We start from the raw sequence: 24,203 nt of genomic DNA on the forward strand, positions 1-24,203 counted from the left end.
GTGAGGTCTAGAATAAATAACCTCCCCATTATGGGCATCCCAGAGACCACCGCCATTTCCAAAATGGAGACCTTCGTTGCGGATTTCCTACATGAGCTCTTCGACCCCCACTTGTCAGTCTTTGTGGTGGAGAGAGCCCACCGGTCTCTGGGGCCGAAACCTCCTGTTGGTGCGACGCCTAGACCAATCCTGGCCAAATTATTTAACTATCAGGACAGAGATCTAATTTTGCGCTTGGCGAGGGGAAAAAGGACAAATTTCCCATAAAGGTAACACCATTTCATGTTATCCTGACTTTACTCCGGTGGTGCAGGCGGCATGGCAAGAATTCCTCCCCGCCAAGTGCATTCTCATGCAGGCGCAGATGCCTTATTCCCTACTTCATCCAGCCAAACTGAAAGTCTCACACGATTGCACTGCTCACTATTTCACGGATGCGAAATCCGCCTTGAAGTTTTCCAAACATGTTGGTGGGAATAAGGCGAAAACCATGGGTACTGCTGAGGGAACTCTGGCGGGCCAACTCAGTGATAATGACTAATCCGATTCCCCACCTTTGCCTAATCTAACTGTATATTGTAACGGAACGAGATGGAGGCGCTCTTCAACACTTCTCCATGTTTTTTTTGGTCCCTCGTTTTGATATTGGACTCCCTGGGGCCCTGAGGCCAGAGAACACTGATGTCACTCCTTAATGTTGGTAATCGTTGCTTGCCTCTCTGCAGTACTCCCGGCCACCTTGTGCAAACAGGGAAGCTCGCCGGCGCCAACTCTCCCCCATGGGAAGTCTCCCTTCATTGCTTTGTATGTTCTTATATGTTAGGATTGGGGTGGGTATACTGCAACCTGATTGGGGGTGTTGGAGTAGGAGGTGGGTGGGGGTTGTTTCACTGTTTTTAGCCTGCATGTTGGTACATTGTGGATCGGAACATGACTGTTATTGGGTGTAGACGCTTTATCTTGACTCGCAATGTGTATGGGAGTAATTTATGCCAGACCACACACTAATGCACTAAAATATCTTACATGGAATATTAGGGGTTAAACGATAATAGGAAAGCCAGGTTGGTGCATGCTTATCTATCCAGACACAACATTGACATATGTCTTTTGCAGGAAACTCATTTAAATGTCAAACCATCACATAGATTGCGACATAACAGGTGGGGAACAGTGTATTCATCTATCTATTCCAACTACGCTCGTGGTGTAGCTGTATTGATAAAGAAAGGGCTGGACAGGCGGGAAGACACTACATTTGTTGATCCAGAGGGGAGGTTTATTCTAATACATGGTAAACTGGGAGGCGTATCCTTGGTCTTAATAGCAGTTTATAGTCCCAATGTGGATTCCCCAGAGTTCTTTCGTAATATTTGGTCTAGGATCAGATCAACTGGTTGCAGTACGATATTATGGGGTGGCGATTTCAATGCTATATTAGATGATAACCTGGACAGACAGGGCACATCTCGCCCCCTACATCCACAAGCTTGTGCCGCTCTGCAAGCCATTATGTCTGATGGTGAGTTACTGGATGTCTGGCGGAACCATCATCCCTTACTCAGGGAGGGGACGTGCATTTCTAGCCACCACAGTGCTTGGTCCCGACTGGACTTTTGGTTGATCTTACGGGATATCGCTACCTGGACTTCGGAGGTCCTACACCTGGCACGCTCTCTATCAGACCATGCCCCATGTCTGCTTAGGTTAAACATCCCGAATGCGCCCCCCCCGCGCCTTTACTTGGCGTTTGCCCCCACATGCTCTCCTAGATGAGGCTTTCAAGTAAGAAATCCGCTCTGACATTACAGACTACTTTACTCTTAACACTGGCTCGGTGGACACCGAGGCCTCATTATGGGAGGCCTTTAAAGTCGTTATTAGAGGTTAGTGTATTGCCAGACAAGCAGGTGTATTGAAAGCTATTAGGGGTACCATTGCCTCCTTGGAGGCTCAGATAAAAGATCTTGAAAACCAGTTTAATCTACAAATTAGCGGTTTCGGCTGCACTTCTGAAAGCTAAACTTTTGGAATTTGTCGAAGAGTCCCAACGCAAGATCAAATTCCTGGGTAAATATGCCGAAGCGCGGAGGTATGGCGACAGGCCGGGCTGCACATTGGCTGGCATGATCCGCCCATCTAGATCCACCATGTTGGTACACGAACTCAGTACCGCTAGCGGAGACGCTATTAGGGGACAGACTGACGTCTTGAATGCATTAGACATTTTATTCTAATCTCTACACTACCACCCACAGACAAGCCCGGAGGGTATGCAATTCTTTAAGTTCCATTGCACTGGTTTGGTTCCATAATGGCCATAGGGATTATATGGACCTCCCTATCACGGTGGAAGATGTAGCCCAGGTTATAAAGAGCTTACCACTTGACAAGGCCCCCAGACCCGTTGGCCTGACTACCTCGTTCTTTAAGACATATGTGGAGGAGCTGGCACCCAGGCTGTTGGCAGTCTACAAGGAAGCTCTGGAGGTAGGCGTCCTACCCCAGTCCATGAGGGAAGCAATAATTATCACCCTATTAAAACCCGGGAAGGCAGAAACAGAGATCAATTCCTACAGGCCACTATCTTTGATTAACGTGGATGTCAAAATCTTCGTTAAGCTACTTGCAAATAGATTGCAACCTTTTTTTTCCCATGATTGCGCTCCAGACCAATCGGAGTTTATCCCTGGGAGGTCGACTTCCCATAATTTGCAAACACTTTTCTCCGTGCTACATTACCTCCATCCAGAGGTGCATGTCGCCGCTATTTTTTTTTTTTTAGACGCCACAAAGGAGTTTGATACGCTTGAATGGCCCCATTTACCATATTAACACGTATGGGATTAAGCCCCCTCTTCATAAATCGCATCCGGCTATTATACACTTAACCAATGGCCCTGATTAGGGTGAACGGCTTGCTTTCTGATCCATTCTCCATAACGCGTGGCACTAGACAGGGGTGTCCTCTTTCCCCCTGCTCTTTGCCATTGCTATGGCACCCTTGGCCACCCGGATCAGGCAGCACCATACAGCCCGGGGTATTGGCTTCAGCACTCGGAGCCTACTTATTATTATCGTTGTATGCGGACGATGTGACCTTGTACATTATAAACCCTGAAGAGAATTTAGACCCAGTCCTTAGAGAATTTATTCGATTTGGGGGCCTTGCTGGCATTTCAATCAATTGGGCAAAGTCAGTGGTGTTTCCATTGACCGATGGCACGCCCCAAACAACATCTGAATTCCCTTTGAGATGGGAAGCAAAGGCAGTCCAATATTTGGGGTGTGTGGCTGAGCCGGGACATGCAGGAGATATGGAACCTAAATTATGGTACGGAGACTACTTGGCTAGAGGAGAAGGTTGAGCTCTGGTCCAAACTACCTCTGTCCATGGCTGGGAAAATAGCAATGGCCAAAATGGTCATATTGCCGAAGTTCCTTTGTCAACATGCCAATCCCTCTTACGCAACATTTTTTACCATCCTTAGATCGCAGCTGATCTCCCTGGTTTGGGCCGGAAGACAAGCCAGAGTTTCTTTGGATCCCCTGACTCTCCCGCTACGGCAGAGGGGCCTGGGTGCTCCAAACATGCACTTATATGCTTTGTGTGCTCAGGCCCAATTTTTTAATTTTGGGTCCACCCGACGCCGTAGCAGCCCCATGTGGCATTTGAGATTGATGTGGTAGCCCCTGTCCCGCTCGGGGTTGCACTCTATCAGACTTCACAGCGTCCCCGAGGAGATGTGGATCTGGCGGGAACCCTAGGTTGGGCCTGGGGAGAGCTGCGGAAGAGGGCTGACATCCTTGGTTTTATACCCCTTCCATACTGGCGCGGAATCCCATGCTTCCCTGTATTCAGGATGGGATCAGCAAGAGCCTCACTAATGTTATTAAACTGCACACATTTGCAGACTTATATCCTAATGTGTTTAGGCTTCTTGCGGAGCTCTTCTTATACCATAAGCTGCGTGCAGCATGCCGTGCTCTATGGGACGGATTTCCTGCGGCTCCTCCATCACTGCCTGCCTTAAAGAATATATTGAAATCCTCCTCCCCAGGAAGCTTGTTACACGTCTATATACCCAAATGCAAAACATTTGAAATATTTGCATAGATATTACAGGACGCATACAAGTCTGTACCGTATGAAGCTTAGGGAGGACGAGGGCTGCTGGCGCTGCAGATCTACTCCTGCCTCTTTTTTACATGTTGCTTGGGAATGCCCACAGATCGCTGAATATTGGCTAAAGATTTTTACTGCAGAGAACCAAATTATTGGCACAACGGATGTCCGCTCCCCGGCTCTGGGCCTCCTGGGGTATGTGAAAGACACTACCAAAGCATCGCAAGTTGCATGCACTCCTTACTTTATGCTAAAAGACAGGTTGCTATTCATTGGGGGCGGAAGATGGTACACTCAATCCAAGATTGGTTGAATGATGTCACGTATGGACACACAGTTGAGCAATTTTTTGGAACTTATGCCCTCGACTTCGAGGCGCAACATATGGGAACCGTTCCTCGAGTGGGCCCAGAGCCAGCCTGTCTCTCCTGAACCTGTTCCCACCGAAGACGATTAGTAGTGTGATATGCCCCTGTACTGTTTTAACTTGCTGAAGCTATTATATATTTTTCTGGAACTTATAATGTCGGTATGATGGGCCTGTTTATACCTTCTCGGCTATGCACCCCCTATGGATTTTATAATTATCATGTTCAACATGTTTAAAAATGTTGATTGTAGTCTTGGTATCTATACACTGTCTGCGGGAATGTATGCGTTGGTCACCCGATGTAATTCACTATGCTTTGTAATCTACTGTATTGAACTGATATATTGCTTATACGGCTGTACTGTCATGCTGGCCTTTTTGTGTTGACTGCCGGTTCCCGTTTTCTTCTTTGAAAATTTAAATACATTTTTTTTTAAAAGGGTGTCACTTAAGTATGTGTTACGATTATATAAGCGCCATCATTATTTAAAATTGTTTATTAAAAAAAAATATATTAATAATAATCCACATATGAAAAGTGCGAACAATCACCCGTAAGGGTCTCTAGGCGCTGGGGGCCGTTGGGAAGATTAAGCAAGCTATTGCCCAGAGTCACATGATGCTGGGCTAATCTGCCGCCGGCGCCGGGGATCGAACCGTGATCCCCCAGATTCCGGAGGCAGTCGCCCTGGCGGCAGCACCACATCATTTGTGCAACTATGAAGGTCCTAAAGAAAAAATAAATTAGGTTTTTGTAAAAGCTTAGGTATGAGACACATGGACTACATTTACCGTAATGCACGGCATTGGTCAACATGAAGATCAGATATAGGTTTTAATTCACAATAAAAGGTGATTTATTTTTAAATTATGTTTACATTATAAGCAATATTGTAATCAACTTGTTAACATCCCTGTAGCCCTTTATTATAGGCATTTTGTTATTCAATTATATTATGCATTTACTTAACATTTTAAATAACTTTAGAGTATCAAATACAGAGGCTAAAGTGTTTGGTGGAAACTTCAGAGACTATTTCAGGCTAGAAGGCACATTCAATTAATTCTGCCATGGGGTAAGTTGGTTAAGCAATGGCTCAGTACTTGGCCCCCACCTGTAGCTGCAGCCTCCTGTCTCCCTGCTGCCAGATTTATATTGGTGAAGGAAAGTTGGTTATACAACTGCTTCCTAATGTTTTCCACAGAACGTTCCGTCATGCATTTATTCTTTGCTGTATCCTGCCCCAAATTTGGTTTTGGTACCCTAAGGGACATTCAAGCAGGATTTACCAAACAGTCTGTCATGTTGTCTAATCTTCCGCAAAAATGTCCAGTGTTTGGTCACTAAATTTGCATTAAACCTTCCCTCAACCTCCTCTTGTGGCTCCTTGGAAGCCATTGTGACTTCCATTTCCCCTATCTTAACAGTGAAATGTTCTCCGTGCTCTGCAGCTGAAACTAAAGTAATTTCCTGGAATGTATGATGTCAGCGTTGGCTACTACTACAGCAATGGCTATTTGGGACTATAGCGGAGTCTGAGTTTGTGTATTCGTGCTTAGGAATTGCCAATGGCAATAAACCATTACTTCAAGAAATTAAAGGTAGGTAAATTATATTTTGCGATTCATAATTTGAGATTTGGTATTTGTCCCAAATTACGAAATGCAACAACAAAATCTTACATCAGGCTCATTGTTTTTTTTTCCATTCCAATTTCAACTCAGGAGAAAAGGGTGGAGGCATGATCAATGCACATATCTTTGATTAAACCCACAACAAAGTAAGTTCTTTACCAGCTTAGACTGCCTTGCTTAATATGTAAAGTTAATAATCAGTTGCCAACTTAATAAGGAAACACACTTAGTTACTAACATTTTACTCATTTGAGTTTGTTCTAGCTAGACCGACAACTTAAATAAATCAGAATAGTTCTTACCTGGTCCACCAAGAAGCTCTTCCAAGTAAAAGAGTAAAGCAAACCCTTTCTCATATGGGACAGAAGAATATGCAGCATCTGGGTCGACATCCTTTAGAGCAACGATCAAATTAGTAAGAGGATTGGTAGCTCCAAATGTATTTATCTGTAGCAAAAATTGAAAATAAAAACACACCTCGAAATCAGACACAGCTTGAATGTAATTCAAAACAACTTAGCCATTTGAAACTAGAGAAATCCACTGCCCTCAAAACACCCCCGCCCCTAGGCACTACGACGGCTCATGTATACGTTTGTTATATAGTTAAAAACTATGCAATATTAAACTGCCCATCATAACCGGCAGTGTTGGTACAGCATGTGTATTTTGATTAAAAGCCCAAAAGCATACGAATGATGCGCCAATTAAAATAAGGCCATACGGTAACTTTACTTAGGGTTGCCCTTGGGATCCAAAGCTGAAACAAAGCACAAAATAGGACGAGATGGTGAATGTACACCAAGGATATCGTTTATCATTTAACTTAGTATAGCAGGTCATATATTACCTATAACGTGAAAGAGGCAAGGCGTACTTTTTCATAACATTGTATGGTCACAAAAAGGAAAAATCATTCAATAGGAATTACTCAATTCTTTTCACTATTGGAAAAGTATTGAGAATGAAAAGCCCTGGAAGGTGATAAAGAGAAGGCAGCATGCATTTAAGCACAAACACGAATTACAGAATTAGCACAAGAGTAGAAGAAATGGAATTATACACATTTTAATATCAGCATAATTAAACGGTTAAATATTTGAATTGTGGTTGGCCCAAGCAGATGTGTCCTAGGACATGGGAAGAAAAGTAAGGTTTATCAAAATTCACAAAGCTAATAGTCATACTAAACTAGTTCCATTTACACAATCAACAAAAAGGGCATAATGAGAATTTAAGTAGAAAGGAGTAAAAGTATTGTGCGTCCAGGAGTTTGGTGATTCAAATAACCTTGTTGCTGTGGGTATTGGCAAAATAGATGGGTATTGTTAGTTTTGAGGTCTTGGCTTAAACCCATTCCCACCCATCTCGCTCACAAGTTGGTAAACCAAAAATTCAAATTACTTTACCAATTACATGCCCAAATGCTTGAGGGACATTGGTGCAAGACTGCACGTTTAAAACATTTACCATTGCTCATATTCAAGTCTGCCTGTATTCTTAAAGTATCTAGGCTATCGACCTTAAAGTCAGATTGTGCAGAAAAAACACTGCCCGTTTAAGAAATACCTAATATGACAACATTTGAGGCAATTTGGACTTTATATTCGGTGGCTAGAAATATACATTCCAAAAGAATTACGGGCAGAATGATCAAGGACTGCCCCCCCCCAGATAACAGGTCTCTTAGTCACCACACATGAGATCTATGGGTTTCTGTAGAGGTAACTTGAACACGTTAGGCTCGATTCTGGTATCAATCAATTTAGTGGAAGTCAATAGCCTGAATCGTGGTGATCATGAATGAGGCAAGATACAGTGCCCTTGTCCGTACCAGAGAGGCCCATCTCGTAGAAGGGTAATGAGTTCAAAACATGGATTTCAACTTTGCGGAGTTTATCCAACGCATTGTTGGAAACAGGCCTATTTCCCTTTTAAATGTTGATACTAATTATTAGGATTTTAAATACACCAGATGAATTTTCAATAAGAAATATATTAAAACATGTTCTTCCTCTGCCTCAATGCTCTACTCAGCAAGCATCCTTACAAATGGCTAGTGACTGCAATATATACGTGTGAATCTTCTGAAAAGATGGAGCCGGATTAGTCATAGAATAGCAGGATGTATGTTCTAGTAGCAAATATGACCTCCGACAAGCACGGAGCACTAATTAAGGAATATGAAGCACTGGTGAAGGAAATAATTTACATCCTCCAGCCTATAGAGTACGGATAAAGTTTCAATGAGCTGAAGCACAGAATATTAAATATTAAGTGAACTCCGAAAAAGTCTACTTACACCAACATGTTTTCTTACAAGGGCCAGTCAGAAATAATTTTGAAACATTTTGGAAAGACAGTAAAGGTTATATGAACTAAATTAATAAAATGCCAAAGACCTCAAATATTTAATAATTGCACCATGCACCCCTAGCAAGTATGAAGTTGAAAGATTAAAACAGAAATGTATTGCTGGGATTCACAAAACACTGGTCAGAGCAGTGGCAAGAGGACGAATTCCGAAGACAAGATTACGGCCATGTTGTGTGTGTTATGACCATGTTTGGGAGAACAAAGGTATTTCCTGGGGTGGAGGTGTGGATTTAAGAAGGACATTTAACATTTTGTTAAAACGTGCATTTCATTAGGAAAAAGGCTCAGTATACAAAGTAGAACAATCATGAGGAGAAGGTTAACTGAAAATCTATGAAAGAGCAGAGGCTAGGGAATAATCAGTTTTGGGTCTCAAAAAAGAACACATCACACAATACTGAGCTTCCTAATGTCATTCCCCCATCAAGAAAATAGTTACTTAGCGGAGGTGGGTACGGCATCAGATCACATGCACAAAACCTCCTTAAACATCTCCTATTCTTTTGCTTGTATTTGCTTACTATTATGTGAATTAGAAGGAATATGCTACTTACCAGTATGCATCTGTTCTTGGCATGTAGAGCTGCAGAGTTGTACACTTAGCATAGATCGCCATCTGGTGTTGGGCCCGGATGTTTGCAGTTTGTTTTTCTTCTTGGACAGTCTTTGGAAGTCACGAGTTTGGTGACTCCTCCTTCGGTCCGTACTGCGCATGGGCTTCGGCTCCATCCTCAGATTGTTTTTCGCCAACAGGGAAATGATGGAGCGTAGTAATAACAGTGAGAAACCCATGTGTTGTATCTAAATAAGATGTACTGGAACGGATACAGGTAGCCGGGGAGGCGGGTGGGCGTGTACAACTCTGCAGCTCTACATGCCAAGAACAGATGCATACTGGTAAGTAGCATATTCCGTTCGAGGCATATGAGCTGCAGATTGTACACTTAGCATAGATTATATAGCAGTACCCAACCCTAGCGGCGACCACCGGTATCCGTTGCAGCTGTTTGAAAAAGTGTCTTTAGTACAGCCTGGCCCATCCTAGCTTGCTGCTTGGAATGCACATCTACACAGTAGTGTTTTGTGAAGGTGTGCGGTGTAGACCATGTGGCTGCCTTGCAGATGTCATCTAAGGGTATATTCCCTAGAAAAGCCATAGAAGCCCCTAACTTTCTTGTAGAGTGGGCTTTAGGGGGAACAGATAATGTTCTCTTTGCCTTTTGATAGCAAATTTGTATGCATTTTACAATCCACCTAGCTATCCCTGATTTTGAAATGGGGTTGCCTTTATGTGGTGGAGAGAAGGAAACGAACAATTGTTTAGTCTTCCTGAAGGGTTGCGTTCTTTGTATGTAGTATAGTAACGCCCTTTTTACATCAAGCGTGTGTAAGGCCCTTTCTGCAACAGATTGGGGTTGCGAAAAGAAGACAGGTAATTCCACTGATTGATTGAGGTGGAAGGGGGAAATGACTTTGGGCAGAAACTTCGGATTTGTGCGAAGTATGACCTTGCTGTGATGCCTTTGTATGTAGGGTTCCTGTATGGTGAACGCTTGTATTTCACCAACCCTTCTAAGGGAAGTGATAGCTACAAGGAAAGCTGTTTTCCAGGTGAGAAACTGTAGCTCACATTTGTGCATTGGTTCGAAGGGCGGACCCATTAGACGTGTAAGAACCAAATTTAGATTCCATACAGGGGAAGGTGGTGCCCGGGGAGGAATTACTCGTTTAAGGCCTTCCATGAAGGCTTTAATAGCGGGCACTCTGAAGAGTGATAAATGCTGCCTGTTTTGTAGATAGGCAGCGATCGCTGCTAGGTGTAGGCGTATGGATGAATATGCCAGGTTACACCTGTGAAGATGGAGCAGATAGCATATTATGTGCTGTATGGATGCATCTAGAGGGTTGATTGTATTGTTACGGCAGTAAATTACAAATCTTTTCCACTTTGCGGCATAGCATGCTCTAGTGGTAGGACGTCTGGCTTCCATGATGATGTTCATGCAATCAGGGGGAAGGTTAAGGTATCCGAATTCTAGGATTTCAGGAGCCAGATCGCCAGGTTGAGCTGAGCTGGGTCCGGGTGCCTGATTTCTCCATGGTTCTGGGTTAGGAGGCATGGGGATAGATGCAATTTTTGATGTGGTACCACTGACAGTTGTAGTAGCGTGGTGTACCACGGCTGCCTGGCCCACGTCGGAGCTACCAGAATGAGTGTGAGGGAGTGCTGTTGTAGCTTCCTGACCACTAATGGAATTAGTGGGAGAGGTGGAAAGGCGTATGCAAATCTGCCTGACCAGTTCATCCATATCGCATTGCCCTTGGACAATGGGTGTGGGTATCTGGCGGCGAAGCTTGGGCATTTTTTGTTTTCGTGGGTGGCGAAGAGGTCTATCTGAGGATGCCCCCACTGTTGGAAGAATGGGTGAAGAACTTGTGGATGCAGTTCCCATTCGTGTAGTTGTTGTGTTTGTCTGCTGAGCAGATCTGCCATGGTGTTTTGTACGCCTGGAACGTGCTGTGCCAGGAGAAAGATGTTTTGGGGAATTGCCCATCTCCATATGCTCTGGGCTAAGCGGGAGAGCTGGGGAGAGTGTGTCCCCCCCTGTTTTTGTATATAATACATCGCAGTCATATTGTCTGTGCGAATGAGGACTGCTTTGCCCGAAATCTGTTTTTGGAAAGATTTTAGGGCTAGAAAGATCGCCAAGAGCTCCAGGTGGTTGATGTGGAGCGATTTTTGCTGTGGCGTCCATAGACCTTGCATGGTGAGGTGTAGGAGGTGCGCTCCCCAGCCGGAGAGCGATGCGTCCGCTGTTAGAATCACCTGAGGAACCGGGTCCAGGAACGGCCGCCCTTTGGAAAGGTTTGTGGTGTTCCACCACTGCAGAGAGTGATGTGTGCGGCCGTCCACCAACACCAGATCCGTCAGCTGACCCTGGGCCTGTTTCCACTGTTGTGCTAGGCACTCTTGAAGTGGACGCATGTGGAGTCTTGCATGGGGCACTATGAAGATGCAAGACGCCATCATTCCTATGAGCTTCATAAACACTCTTGCTGGAAGAGAGTGTTGAGGAAGGAATGTTTTGCGTAAGGCTTGAATGCTTGTGATTCTGGCTGAGTTTGGATAGGCAATACCCTTGGAGGTGTCTATAGTGGCCCCGAGATATTGCTTTGTGTGAGATGGTATGAGGTGGGACTTTTGGTAGTTCACCGTGAAGCCTAGCTGGTGGAGCAGTTGGATGGTGCTGTTTGTATGCTGCACACATTGGTCGTAGGACGCGGCTTTTATCAGCCAGTCGTCCAGGTAAGGGAAGACGTGAATGTGTTGACGTCTGAGGTGTGCTGCTACTACTGCTAGGCATTTGGTAAACACCCGCGGTGCGGTGGTGACCCCGAAGGGGAGAACCGTGAATTGGTAATGTTGCCCGTCCACCACGAACCTGAGGTATTTCCTGTGAGAGGGGTGTATTGGAATGTGAAAGTATGCGTCTTTCAGATCCAAGGTTGTGAGAAAGTCTCCCTGGCAGAGGAGTAGGAGGACTTGCTGTAGGGTGACCATGTGAAAATGGTCTGAGTGTATGTAGGCATTTAGAGGCCGGAGGTCGAGAATGGGTCTGAGGGTCCCGTCTTTCTTTGGTATTAAGAAATATAGGGAGTAGACCCCTAGATTTTGTTGATTGACGGGGACCTGCTCTATAGCGTGTTTTTGGAGGAGTGAGAGTACCTCTTGTTTGAGCAGTGTGGAATGTTCTTGAGACATTGGACGGTGCCTTGGTGGGATATTGGGTGGGGTAGATGTTAGTTCGAGACAGTACCCTGACCGAATGATTTGGGTTACCCATTTGTCCGATGTTATGGACTCCCATACGTGGATAAAGTTTTGTAGTCTGCCCCCGACCGGAGTGGAATGGTCTGGGGGGAGCGGAGGGGAGTCATTGTGCGGGGGGGGGTGGCAGAACGGGTGTTGTTGGTTTTGCCCCTGCCCTTATTGTTGTTACCCCTGTAACCACCTCTCTGATTGCCCTTTGAAAAGGTATTTTGAGGAGGGGACTTGTAGGAGGTAGAGGCGTTATCGGTGGAGGAGCCTCTGCCTGTGCCACGAAAGGACGAGCGTCGAAAGGAACGTTTGGAGGCTTGTGTTTGGAGTGCCCCCATAGACTTTGCTGTGTCTGTGTCTTTCTTCATCTTCGAGCGCTTCGTCTACCTTTGGCCCAAAGAGTGTTTCCTGGTCAAAGGGGTGATTGAGTATGGATGCCTGGACTTCAGGCTTGAAACCTGAGATCCTGAGCCAGGCGTGGCGACGAAGCAGGACACTGGTATTTATGGCCCTAGAAGCAGTGTCGGCTGCATCGAGGGCACACTTAATGGAGGTGTTTGTAATTAGTTTACCCTCCTGTATCAGGTCATGAGCCTTGTGCTTGTATTTTTCTGGAAGGTGCTGCATAAGAGCCTCTAGTTCGTCATAGTGTGCTCTATCATATCGCGCAAGCAGTGCTTGTGTGTTTGCAATGCGCCACATGTTTGCAGCTTGGGAGGCGGTGCGTTTACCAGACGCGTCCAGAAGTTTAGATTCTTTGTCTGGCGGTGGGGCATCTCCTGAGGATTGGGAGTTAGCCCGCTTTCTAGCTGTGGAGACAACTAGGGAATCTAGGGGAGCAGGGCCCTTGATGTAAGCAGGGTCTGTGGGTGCCGCCTTATACTTCTTCTCTATTCTAGGGTTCAGTACTCTGGCTCTGACAGGGTCTTTGAACACCTCTGTAGCGTGCTTGGTGACACCCTTAAGCATGGGTAAAATGGAAGTGGATTTGTCTTGTATATCAAATGTATCCAGTAGGAAGTCTTCTTCTACTGGTTCACTGTGCATGTCCACCCCATGGTAGTGTGCTGCTCTCTGCACTAAATGGTGAAACCCTAAGGAGTCCTCTGGAGGAGACGGTCTTGATGGGTATAAGTCGTCCTGAGGTACATTGGGTATTGAATATGCTACTTACCAGTATGCATCTGTTCTTGGCATGTAGGGCTGCTGACATTCATATCTGTGCATAGATCGCCGCCTAGTGTTGGGTCCGGATGTTTGCACGTTGTTGTCCTGGAAGAGTCTTCGAAGTATCCTTGGATAGGTGACTCCTCCCCTGGACTACAGTGCGCATGGGCATCCTCTCCATCCTCAGATTGTTTTTCGCCATTGTGGCAGTGATGGAGTAGATACAGAAAGTGATGACCATGCTTGCAATAATTCTGAGAGCTGCAGCTGCGACAGGCGCCGGGGAGGAGGGAGGGCGATATGAATGTCAGCAGCCCTACATGCCAAGAACAGATGCATACTGGTAAGTAGCATATTCAGTTCGAGGCATGTGGGCTGCTGAATTCATATCTGTGCATAGAATACATAGCAGTGCCCTCTATTGGCGGCGGCTACCCGTGCCAGCTGCAGCGGTCTGAAAAAGTGTTTTGAGAACAGCCTGTCCTACAGCTGCCTGCTGTTTTGACTGCACATCTACGCAATAGTGTTTTGTAAATGTGTGTGTAGTGGACCATGTGGCTGCTCTGCATATATCATGCAGGGGAATGTTTCCTAGGAAGGCCATGGAAGCCCCCAACTTGCGTGTTGAGTGGGCTCGTGGTGGAATAGTTAATGTGCGTTTTGCCTTTTGATAACAGATTTGAATACACTTAACTATCCATCTGGCTATCCCTGCTTTGGAGATGGCGTTACCTTTGTGGTGTGGGGCAAAGGCAACGAACAGTTGTTTTGTCTTCCTGAAGGGTTTAGTCCTGTCGATGTAGTACATGAGGGCCCTCCGTACATCTAGTGTATGTAATGCCCTCTCTGCAACAGTTTGTGGGTTTTGGAAGAAAACGGGCAGTTCAATAGTCTGGTTCATGTGGAACTGCGATATTACCTTGGGCATGAATTTGGGGTTGGTACGTAGTACGACCCTGTTGGCGTGAACCTGAATAAATGGCTCTTGAACGGTTAGTGCCTGGAGTTCACTAACTCTTCTTAGGGAAGTGATCGCTACCAGGAAGGCTACTTTCCAGGTAAGGAATTGAATCTCGCATGAGTGTAGAGGTTCAAAGGGTGGACCCATCAGGCGTGTGAGGACCAAGTTGAGGTTCCACATTGGAGCCGGTGGGTGACTAGGTGGAATGACTCGTTTGAGTCCTTCCAAGAATGCTTTGATGGCAGGCACTCTGAAGAGAGAGAGGTGCTGCCTGGTTTGCAGATAGGCTGATATTGCGGTCAAATGGACCCGTATAGAGGTGTACGCCAGATTGCATCGGTATAGGTGTAAGAGGTAACATATGATGTTGTGGATGGATGCGTCCAGCGGGTTAATGTCATTATTACCGCAATAAATGACGAACCGTTTCCATTTGGCTGCATAGCAAGCTCTTGTAGTGGGTCTCCTGGCCTCCTTGATGATGTCCATACAGTCAGGTGGCAGATTGAGATAGCCAAACTCTAGGACTTCAGGAGCCAGATCGCCAGGTTCAGCTGTTGCGGATCTGGGTGCTGAACCTCTCCATGGTTCTGCGTCAAATGCGCGGGTTTGATCCGCAGCCTTTGATGCGGTACCACGGAAAGTTCGAGGAAGGTGGTGTACCACGGCTGGCGTGCCCACGTGGGAGCAACTAGGACGAGTGTCAGGGAGTGTTGTCGGAGTTTGCGAGCCACCAGCGGTATCAACGGTGCTGGAGGAAAAGCGTACGCAAATTTGCCGGACCAGTTCATCCATATCGCATTGCCCTGCGACTGCGGGTGTGGGAATCTGGCGGCGAAGCTTTGGCATTTTGCGTTTTCGCTTGTCGCGAATAGGTCTATTTCTGGGTGACCCCACTGCTGGAAGTACGGTTGGAGTACCGATGGGTGTAACTCCCACTCGTGCATCTGGTGGCTGTGTCTGCTGAGCAGATCCGCCATCTGGTTGTCCTTGCCGGGGAGGTGTTCCGCCATGAGGAACATGTTCCTCTGAATGGCCCACTTCCACATGCTCTGAGCCAGATGAGACAACTGTGGAGAGTGTGTCCCTCCCTGCTTCTGTATGTAGTACATTGCGGTCATGTTGTCCGTCCGGATCAACACGACCTTGTTGCACAGATGTACTTTGAAAGCCTTCATGGCCAGGAAGATTGCCATCAGTTCCAGAAGGTTGATGTGCATCTTCTTCTGTTGTGTCGTCCATAGTCCCTGCACTGTGTAGTGGAGTACATGAGCTCCCCATCCCTGGAGAGACGCGTCCGCTGTCAGTACTATTTGTGGAACAGGCTCTTGGAACGGTCGGCCCTTGCAAAGGTTTTGTGGATTCCACCAATGCAGAGAGTTGTATGCCCGACCGCTCACCAACACTAGGTCTTTCAACTGTCCTTGAGCCTGATTCCACTGACGTGCTAGGCACCTGAACTTGGAGATCAGCGCGTGTATGCCGTTGATCCTCACTAAATTTGGCTGAGCTGTGGCCGCCAGAGTGTCTATAGTCGCACCTAGGTACTGTTGTACGTGTGCGGGCTGGAGATGAGACTTTGGGTAATTTAGTGAGAATCCCAGACTGTGAAGAAGGTGAATGGTACGGGACACGTGGCTTGCACATTGCTGGGCTGATCTCGCTTGAACGAGCCAGTCGTCTAGGTAGGGGTAGACGTGTATGTGCTGTCTCCGTAAATGTGCCGCCACCGTAGCTAGGCACTTTGTGAAAACCCTGGGCGCTGTTGTCACGCCGAAGGGAAGGACTTTGAACTGATAGTGCTGCCCCTGAACAGTGAACCTGAGGTATTTTTTGTGTGAGGGGTGGATGGGTATGTGAAAATACGCATCCTTGAGGTCCAGTGATGCTAGGAAGTCTCCCTGCTGGAGAAGCGGAAGGACTTGCTGTAGAGTGAGCATGTGAAAGTGCTCCGAAAGAATGTACTGGTTCAGGGGTCTCAGGTCTAATATAGGCCTGAGCGACCCGTCCTTTTTTGGAATTAAGAAGTAGAGGGAGTAAACCCCCGTGCCCCGCTCGTGGACGGGTACGACCTCGATAGCGCCTTTTAGAAGCATACTTTCTACCTCTTGCTGTAAGAGCGTCAAGTGCTCTGAGGACATAGGACGGTTTCTTGGTGGTATTGTGGGTGGAGTGGAAGTTAACTCCAGACAGTAACCGTATTTTATAATATCTTTGACCCACCTGTCCGTGGTGATGGAGTTCCACGTGGACAGGAACCGTTGTAGCCTTCCCCCGACAGGTGTTATGTGGTCGGGAGGAAGGGAGAGGGCGTCACTGCTTGTTCTTGGGGGAGGACCTGGTGTTGCCGTAGCCACGTCCTCTGCCCTTGGTACTGGAGCCACGATAGCCACCTCGGGTGTTCTTATCGTAGGTGGTCTGCGTATTACCCTTGTTATATGTTTGTTGTGACCCCTGTCCTCTGCCTGCTCCCTTGTTTCCGGGGCGACGAAAGGAGCCGCTCCGAAAGGACTGAGTTTGTAGGGCGCCCATGGACTTTGCAGTGTCCGTGTCCTTTTTTATCTTCTCGAGGGTGGCGTCAACCTCAGGCCCGAACAAAAAGTCGGGGTTGACGGGCTGATTAAGGATATTGTTTTGTACCTCAGGCTTGAATCCTGAGATACGTAGCCAGGCGTGACGTCGTAGGATGACGCTAGTGTTGATGGCCCTGGCAGCCGTGTCAGCAGCGTCTAGTGCACATTTGATGGCAGCATTTGTGAGTAGCTGTCCCTCTCTGATAAGGATTTCTGCACCTTCTTTGTAGGGGTCAGGGAGGTGTTGAAGGAGTTGCTCCATTGTGTCATAGTGCGCCCTATCGTAGCGAGCGAGGAGCGCTTGAGTGTTAGCTATGCGCCATATGCTTGCAGCTTGTGCGGCAACTCGCTTGCCGGAGGTCTCCAGCACCTTGGACTCCTTGTCCGGGGGAGGAGCGTCACCCGTTGTCTGCGAGTGTGCCCTCTTGCGGGCATTCGCCACAACGATGGAGTCGAGTGGTAATTGTCCTCTGATGTAAGTAGGATCCCCAGGTGCTGATCTGTATTTCTTATCGATCCTGGGGTTTATCACTCGTGCCCTGGTGGGTTCCCTGAAAATGTCAGTGGCTGGCTTAAGGACCCCCTTCAACATTGGCAGAGTCTTTACATGTCTTTCTGAGGATGCAAAGGTGTCCATTAGAAAGTCATCTTCGATGATATCAGAGTGAAGCTGTACATCATGGTTGTTCGCCGCCCGTTCAATCAGAGCGTTGAACGCCGCAGTATCTGTGGGTGACGTTTTTGCCCCATATAGTTGTGGGTCCTGTGCATCAAGAGGTGCACTGGGGTCTGCAGGGTCGCCCCAAGTTTGGTCAGGGTCCTGCTGGTCATCAGGGTCCGTGTCCACATGGTAGGGGACTTGTTCACCCATGTAGTCCTCCAATGCATCCGTGTCGGAGCGTGTGGGGGAGGCCCGGTGTGGATCCTGGTAGGGTGAATGAAAGGGTTCATACAGGAGAGGTTCTGTGTCCACAGGCAGCTTCCTCTTTAGCGGGATCCTGAAAGGTTCCAATGGCGGTTCCGAAGTTATCCTTCGGTCGTGGAGAATCATCCTGCCAGTGTCGGCGTCGATGACGCGTGACGGAGACGGCTCGACAGGCGTAACCGCAGTTTTGGTGGCCTGTGTCCTGAGTTGAAACGCCTTCGGGATTGTGGATGGAGGCAAGCCGAAGGTAATGCTGGTCGGCACCGACGAAACCGCTGGATCGATCGAACCCGACTGGTCCTGGAGGGCAGCCTTGGTTTTGCAGCCTGGCATTGCGCCAGGCCGTACTCGGGGCGCCTTAGAGGTCGTGGCCCCCGCCAGGGTCGTCGAGGCGGCTGCAGATATCTTCTGCGCCCGTGGTGCATCGAGCCGAGGTGCGGAGATCACCGTCGACGTCTTCGACACGTGAGGTTTCGGTGTCGTCGAGGGAGTGCTGCGAGGCGTAGCAGGCGGGACGGCCCTCTGTGTCGGTGGCGTCGACGCCGGTAACCGAGCAGGTTTTTCGGCGCCGATGGCCTTCTTCCGTTTGTCGACTCCCATGTCGCCCGTCTCGAGTTCGGCACCGAAGTCCCCCTTGGTGCGGTCGGTGCCGACACGGTGCGCCGGCGTCGAAGGTGTTGAAGGCCTCGATCCGACTAGCGCCACTTTCAGTTTTGGTTTCGTAGGAACCTGAGCAGCTTTCGGTTTCGGTTTCGTGGAAGGGAAACCAGCTGGCTTAAGCGGTAATGGCTGCCGCTGAACGTCCGAGGCCGGGCCCGAGGGCGGGGCCGAAGGACTGCGTGATAGGTCTCGGGTAAGGCCCGAAGGCGATCCCTCGACCGGAGCCATAGTCTGTGGCACTGGTGAATTCTCGGTTTGAACAGGTAGGCCTTGTTCATCATCGGAGCTACTCTCTTCGGCCCCTAAGGCCTCCTCGTCGTCTCCTACCTCGGTGTCGTCTTCACCTCTGTGGAAGAGTGACTCGTCGGCCTCGTCCGATCCGGGTTCTTGGTCGGAAACGGGACTGGAGGGTAAGACTTCTACTTCTTCGACGTCGTCCGCGTCGTCGAAGATGTCAGCTGGGGCCGGTGCCGCGTGCTGCGCTTCGAGCCTCGCCGCTCGACGATTCCGCAGAGTCTTCTTTGAACGGAACCGGGCACAGGCCATACATGTCGACTCGTCGTGGTCCGGCGAAAGGCATTTGTTGCACACCGGATGGACGTCGATGGGTACTTCGCATTACATACCGGACACCTTTTGAATGGCGTCCTCGATTCCATCGTCGAAGTAGTTGATGGACAGGTAAATGCGAACAAAGTCGGTGCTGAAAGTTAGTAAACTAACAGAGTATCGAAAACCGATCGATAAACAGTACCGACGCGAACTAAAGGCCTTGTGGCCTCGACAAAATTTTTTCCTAACTTGAGCTAAGATAGCACATCCGAACCCAATGGCGGAAAAAAACAATCTGAGGATGGAGAGGATGCCCATGCGCACTGTAGTCCAGGGGAGGAGTCACCTATCCAAGGATACTTCGAAGACTCTTCCAGGACAACAACGTGCAAACATCCGGACCCAACACTAGGCGGCGATCTATGCACAGATATGAATTCAGCAGCCCACATGCCTCGAACATCAGGGTTATTGTAATCCTCCCATGGATCTGGGGTCCCTGGTGGAGTGGGATCCATTGGGGCGTCCGCCGGGTAATTGTCCGGATCCCCATCATCCGGATCTGGGGATGGGGTCGGATCGTAGTGAGGTACAGGTGGCGGAGACCTGTGAGGTGGAGGTGGTGGAGGAGGTGGAGGGGGTAGGGGAGGCGGTAGTGGGGAGGGCACTCTGAGGGGAGAAGTAGCAGAGTCCTTCCTTTTGGGTGGAGGAGGAGGAGCCGGAGCATCAAGGCGTCTTTTCTTGGTAGTTAAAGTCAAAAGCCCAGTCTTTGGATCTTTGGACAAAGTCTTTTGTAAAGGGTCTGGTGTAAACAGAGCCAATGGTGTCGAGTCGTCTGTCGGCACCGGTGATTACGGAACCGGGGGTTTCGATGGTCTGTGTGCGCCATGCTTTTTTGAGGTCTCCGGGTGTTTCGGCGTCGAATGATGTTTCGGCGCCGGAGCATCGGTGCCGACAGATTTGTGTTTGTGTTTGGTCGGCACCGAGTGTCCAGGCTTCGGCACCGGTGGTTTCGGAGTCGAGCTGGATTTTGCAGTCTTCGGTGCCGGATGCTGTTTTTCGGCACCGGGTGTCGGCTGGCTCGATCCCGAGCTGCCATGAGACTTTGGGAGCTTCGACACCGGGCCCGAAGGTGGGGTGATCGAAGTTTTGGTTTTGCCCAGGCCGGCAGGCGAGGGAGTAACCCGAGTCTCTTTGGTTTTCGGCGTGGGGGTAGGAGGGGGCATATTACTCACTGCCCGCTGCGCTGGTGTAATGTCCTCCACGTCGGAGTCGTCGGCCTCGGAAGCGCTGACGACGTCTTCCTCCTGCTCGGTGTGTGTTTGCCCCGAAGCTTCGGCGTCGTCTCCAAAGATGTCCGGTGGAGCTGCAGAGGATGAGTGCGCCATGGTGCGTCGAGCTCTTCGATCTCGGATGGTCTTCTTCGATCGAAAAGACTTGCAGGCGGGGCAGTCTCTGGCCTCGTGTTCCGGAGAGAGGCAAAGATTACACACCTGATGGAGGTCGGTGTGGGGAAATTTAGACCCACATTTTGGGCACTTTTTGAACGGAGTCCTTTCCATCGGCTGGGACCGGAGTCGCGGAGGGCCCGAAGGCCGGTGTCGATGTACGGGATGGAGAAAGTGCCGCTTCGAGAGATGAAGATGATGAAGGAACTCGAAGAATCGAGGATTTTCCGTCGAGGCTGGAACCGTAGAAGTTCGAAGCCGGAGCACGAAGTATCACATCCGAGCCCGATGGCGGAAAAAAACAATCTGAGGATGGAGCCGAAGCCCATGCGCAGTACGGACCGAAGGAGGAGTCACCAAACTCGTGACTTCCAAAGACTGTCCAAGAAGAAAAACAAACTGCAAACATCCGGGCCCAACACCAGATGGCGATCTATGCTAAGTGTACAATCTGCAGCTCATATGCCTCGAACAGTACCTTTGAGTAATTAGGCCATGAATCCTCAATATCAAAAGGTGGTACCCAGTAAGGAGCAGCACTACATTTTAGGACCCTCTGTAAATTTAGATGCTAGTTATTTAGCATCTATCAGTCAGGACTTCTTCCTTCTAAAAAGGTAAAGGTAAACCAGAGCTTCGCTATTGGGGACAATAATGCATAAATAAACTCAGCACAGTCTAGATACAGAAGGCTCAGAAACCCCTAGTAGCTGTATCTTCAGTCTGCAATAAGCTCTAATCAAAAATCAAACAAGTTCTATCAAAAGCATGTAGGTATAGGTTTGCTGCCTTACTAATGTCTGCCAATACTGGCTTCTTTCCTGTGGGTGTACATGGGTTTGTGTGCTAAAGTATAAGAAAAATAAATAAAAGATCGCAGTCTCTACGTCCACAATCATGCACATGTATGCAGATGAACAAGCAGCAATTTTGGAATGGTTTAGAAAGGCAACTTTCAAGATGGCTGCCAACAATGCTCACACAGATATGGAACACTAAGTGACAGGAAGGGTCTGGTAGAATGTCGGACTAAAAATCTACAGCTTCCAGGCGTAAATAAACAAAAAAGTAGGTAAATTGGTGTAGTGAATGAGCCACTTTTGTGGTCCGACACCCTATGATGACCCTCAACCACCACCATTTTGTATTGACTTAAGTGTGTTATGTTACCTTAGCCTTAATGTAGGATGGGTTTGCATATGCCTGCTTTTCTTCTGCCTTTTAGCGGAATAGTCTTTCCAAGAATAGAAGGTATGGGATGTTGAGGTGCACTCTTGTGGGTGGTGGTGCACACATGTGCTCAATGTTGTATACGGAGGGATTAAGTGTATAATGTTATTTGGGTTAGGTGAATTATGATTGACCTATTGACTTTGACGTGGTCTAATGTCATTCTGCCTTCTGACTTTACCTTGCTTCAAACTTTTCTGTGTGCACAGTGGTGCTTGTAAGTTGTGTGGATGACAATCTTGCTTTGGGCCTTTGTGTGCATGGCTTAACTAACTCTGTGCCTGCACGAAGAAGAGGGCATGTTCTGCTCTCTCCTGTTTTTCGCATTTTTCTAACTAGAGAGAACTGTTTATCAGAGGAATGTACATTGTTTGACTCATAGCCATAGCAAGGGCCTGATCAACCATTGCTGTGACCTTGGAGCAAGCTGGTACGGCCTCATGAGAACTAGGGGCAGAGCTTGCTAGAAGCTTTGCTATCTTTGAATGTGTATTAAAACGGGGAGTCTACACTGGCCTGGTGGGAGTTCATCCGTGGAACAGACGTGTTGTCACGGAAAGTGGTGTTACCTCTGAGCTTTCGCCCGGTTCAAGCAATGGACTCCCCTTGAACAAAGTGGGGTGAAATGATGGAGCATTAGGTGAGGTGTCTCTTGATTCTTTACTGATTCTCTCCTTTCCTTCTTATTTCTGATTCTTATATCCATACATATTTCTACATATATATATTTGCATTGACTGTGTTTCAATCATACTATTGATATATTAGAGTCTGCTATGTTAGGTGCATTTGGCTTACTGTGTGGTGCTATTTACTAATAAATACATCCCAGATATACCAATTAGTCTTTTCCTTGTAGCAGGAGGTGTGGACTCTTCTTGGCCTAGTATTCTGTTGTAGAAGGATGGGTGAATTCCTTTCTAGCAGGTAATTGTGTTATAGGAAGTTGGTCTAATCCTGGCAAGTGATGTGCAAAGTCTGTGTATATATTGTTTTCTTGCCTTGCCTTGGGGGGGGGGGGGGGGGGGGGGGAATGACAGTCATGGCTAACACCAGACCTAAAGTACCCTGAAAATTATAATGAACGCACTTTGGATTTATATAGAATAAAATCACTTCCAAAACTCATTTTTTGCTCTATCAAAAATTTGTCAAAGTGCAATGACTATTTTCATTGCAAATAACTTTATCTATTCTCACATTAACCTAATGCACAAGTTAATACTTGCGTAGCGATATATCAGTAAGAGACATTAGGGATAGATTATTTACATTAGAATATCCCCAGGTGTCAGACTGGATCCTGAAAGTTTATTAGCAGTACCCCTGCGCGTCAGTAGGTGGCGTCGTGCGGCTCCGCGTCCATCGCTGGCATCGTATGAGACGTCACGGAGACTACTTAGCCGCCACCCACGCAGACATCAGTTCTGTACACTACTTTCCGCGCCAGGAACACAGAGCCATGCAAGAAACGGACCACTGGTGCCATGAAACTAGGGCCCTGAAAGGGATGACCTTAAACCTAGAATCAGTACGCAGAACGGGGAGGATGGGTGGGGCGGTAAGGAAATCTATCACTAACTAATGTCTTACAGATATATCGTTACACAAGTAGTAACTTGTGCATCAGAAAGACACGGTGATAGATTCCTTACCTTAGAATAGATACCCCAGCAATACAAACCCTGGTGGTGGGTCTGCGAACAAGATTACACCAGAAAGTAACGGAGAACAGAGCAGCCAAAGAAGCCGTCTCTCCGGACTGGACTGTCAAGGCCTTAATGCTTGGTAAACGTGTGCAACGAAGCCCACGTAGGTACCCGACAAATGTCCTGCAAGGGAACGCCGCGTCCCAAGGCAGTAGTGACTGCTGTTGCCCTGGTAGAATGGGCAAGCAGCCCCACAGGAGGCTCCTTCTAGGCCAACGAGTAACATGCTTTTATGCACAGAACAACCCACCGAGAGATGGTTTGTTTGTGCAAGGGCAGACCTCTTTTGGCGCCCACGTAGCCAACAAAGAGTTGGTCATCCACCCGGAACTGCTGTGTGCACTTCAGATCGAACGAGAGAGCACGTTTTGGGTCCAGACGGTGGAACCTCTCCCTCTTTTCAAGGATGCAGAGGCGGAAAGAAGGTGGGCAAAGTGATGGTCTGCCTGATGTGGAAGGGCGTGACCACCTTTGGCAAGAAAGATGGACCAGTCCTTAAAATCACCTTGTCTGGATGAACAGAAAAGAAGGGAGGTTTGGAAGCAAGAGCCTGGAGCTCACTCTTCTGGCAGAGGTGATAGCTACCAAGAAAGTAGTCTTTAGAGTGAGAAGACGCAAAGGACAGATATGAAGGGGCTCGAAGGGAGCGCA

At 47.9% G+C, this 24,203-nt stretch overlaps 1 protein-coding gene across 3 annotated transcripts in view; it reads right to left on the minus strand.

Moving 5' to 3' along the window:
- Positions 1 to 24,203, minus strand: part of LTA4H (leukotriene A4 hydrolase) — a 322,194-nt gene that overhangs the window by 125,259 nt on the left and 172,732 nt on the right. For all 3 annotated transcript variants that reach the window (XM_085653897.1, XM_085653898.1, XM_085653896.1), the window contains exon 12: positions 6,434 to 6,578. In XM_085653897.1, the coding sequence (XP_085510023.1) occupies positions 6,434 to 6,578 (145 nt within the window). The remainder of the gene's footprint in view (positions 1 to 6,433; positions 6,579 to 24,203) is intronic.

The sequence above is a fragment of the Triturus cristatus genome, chromosome 4_1 (genome assembly GCF_964204655.1).
Source record: "Triturus cristatus chromosome 4_1, aTriCri1.1, whole genome shotgun sequence".
In the NCBI taxonomy this organism is placed as follows: domain Eukaryota; kingdom Metazoa; phylum Chordata; class Amphibia; order Caudata; family Salamandridae; genus Triturus; species Triturus cristatus.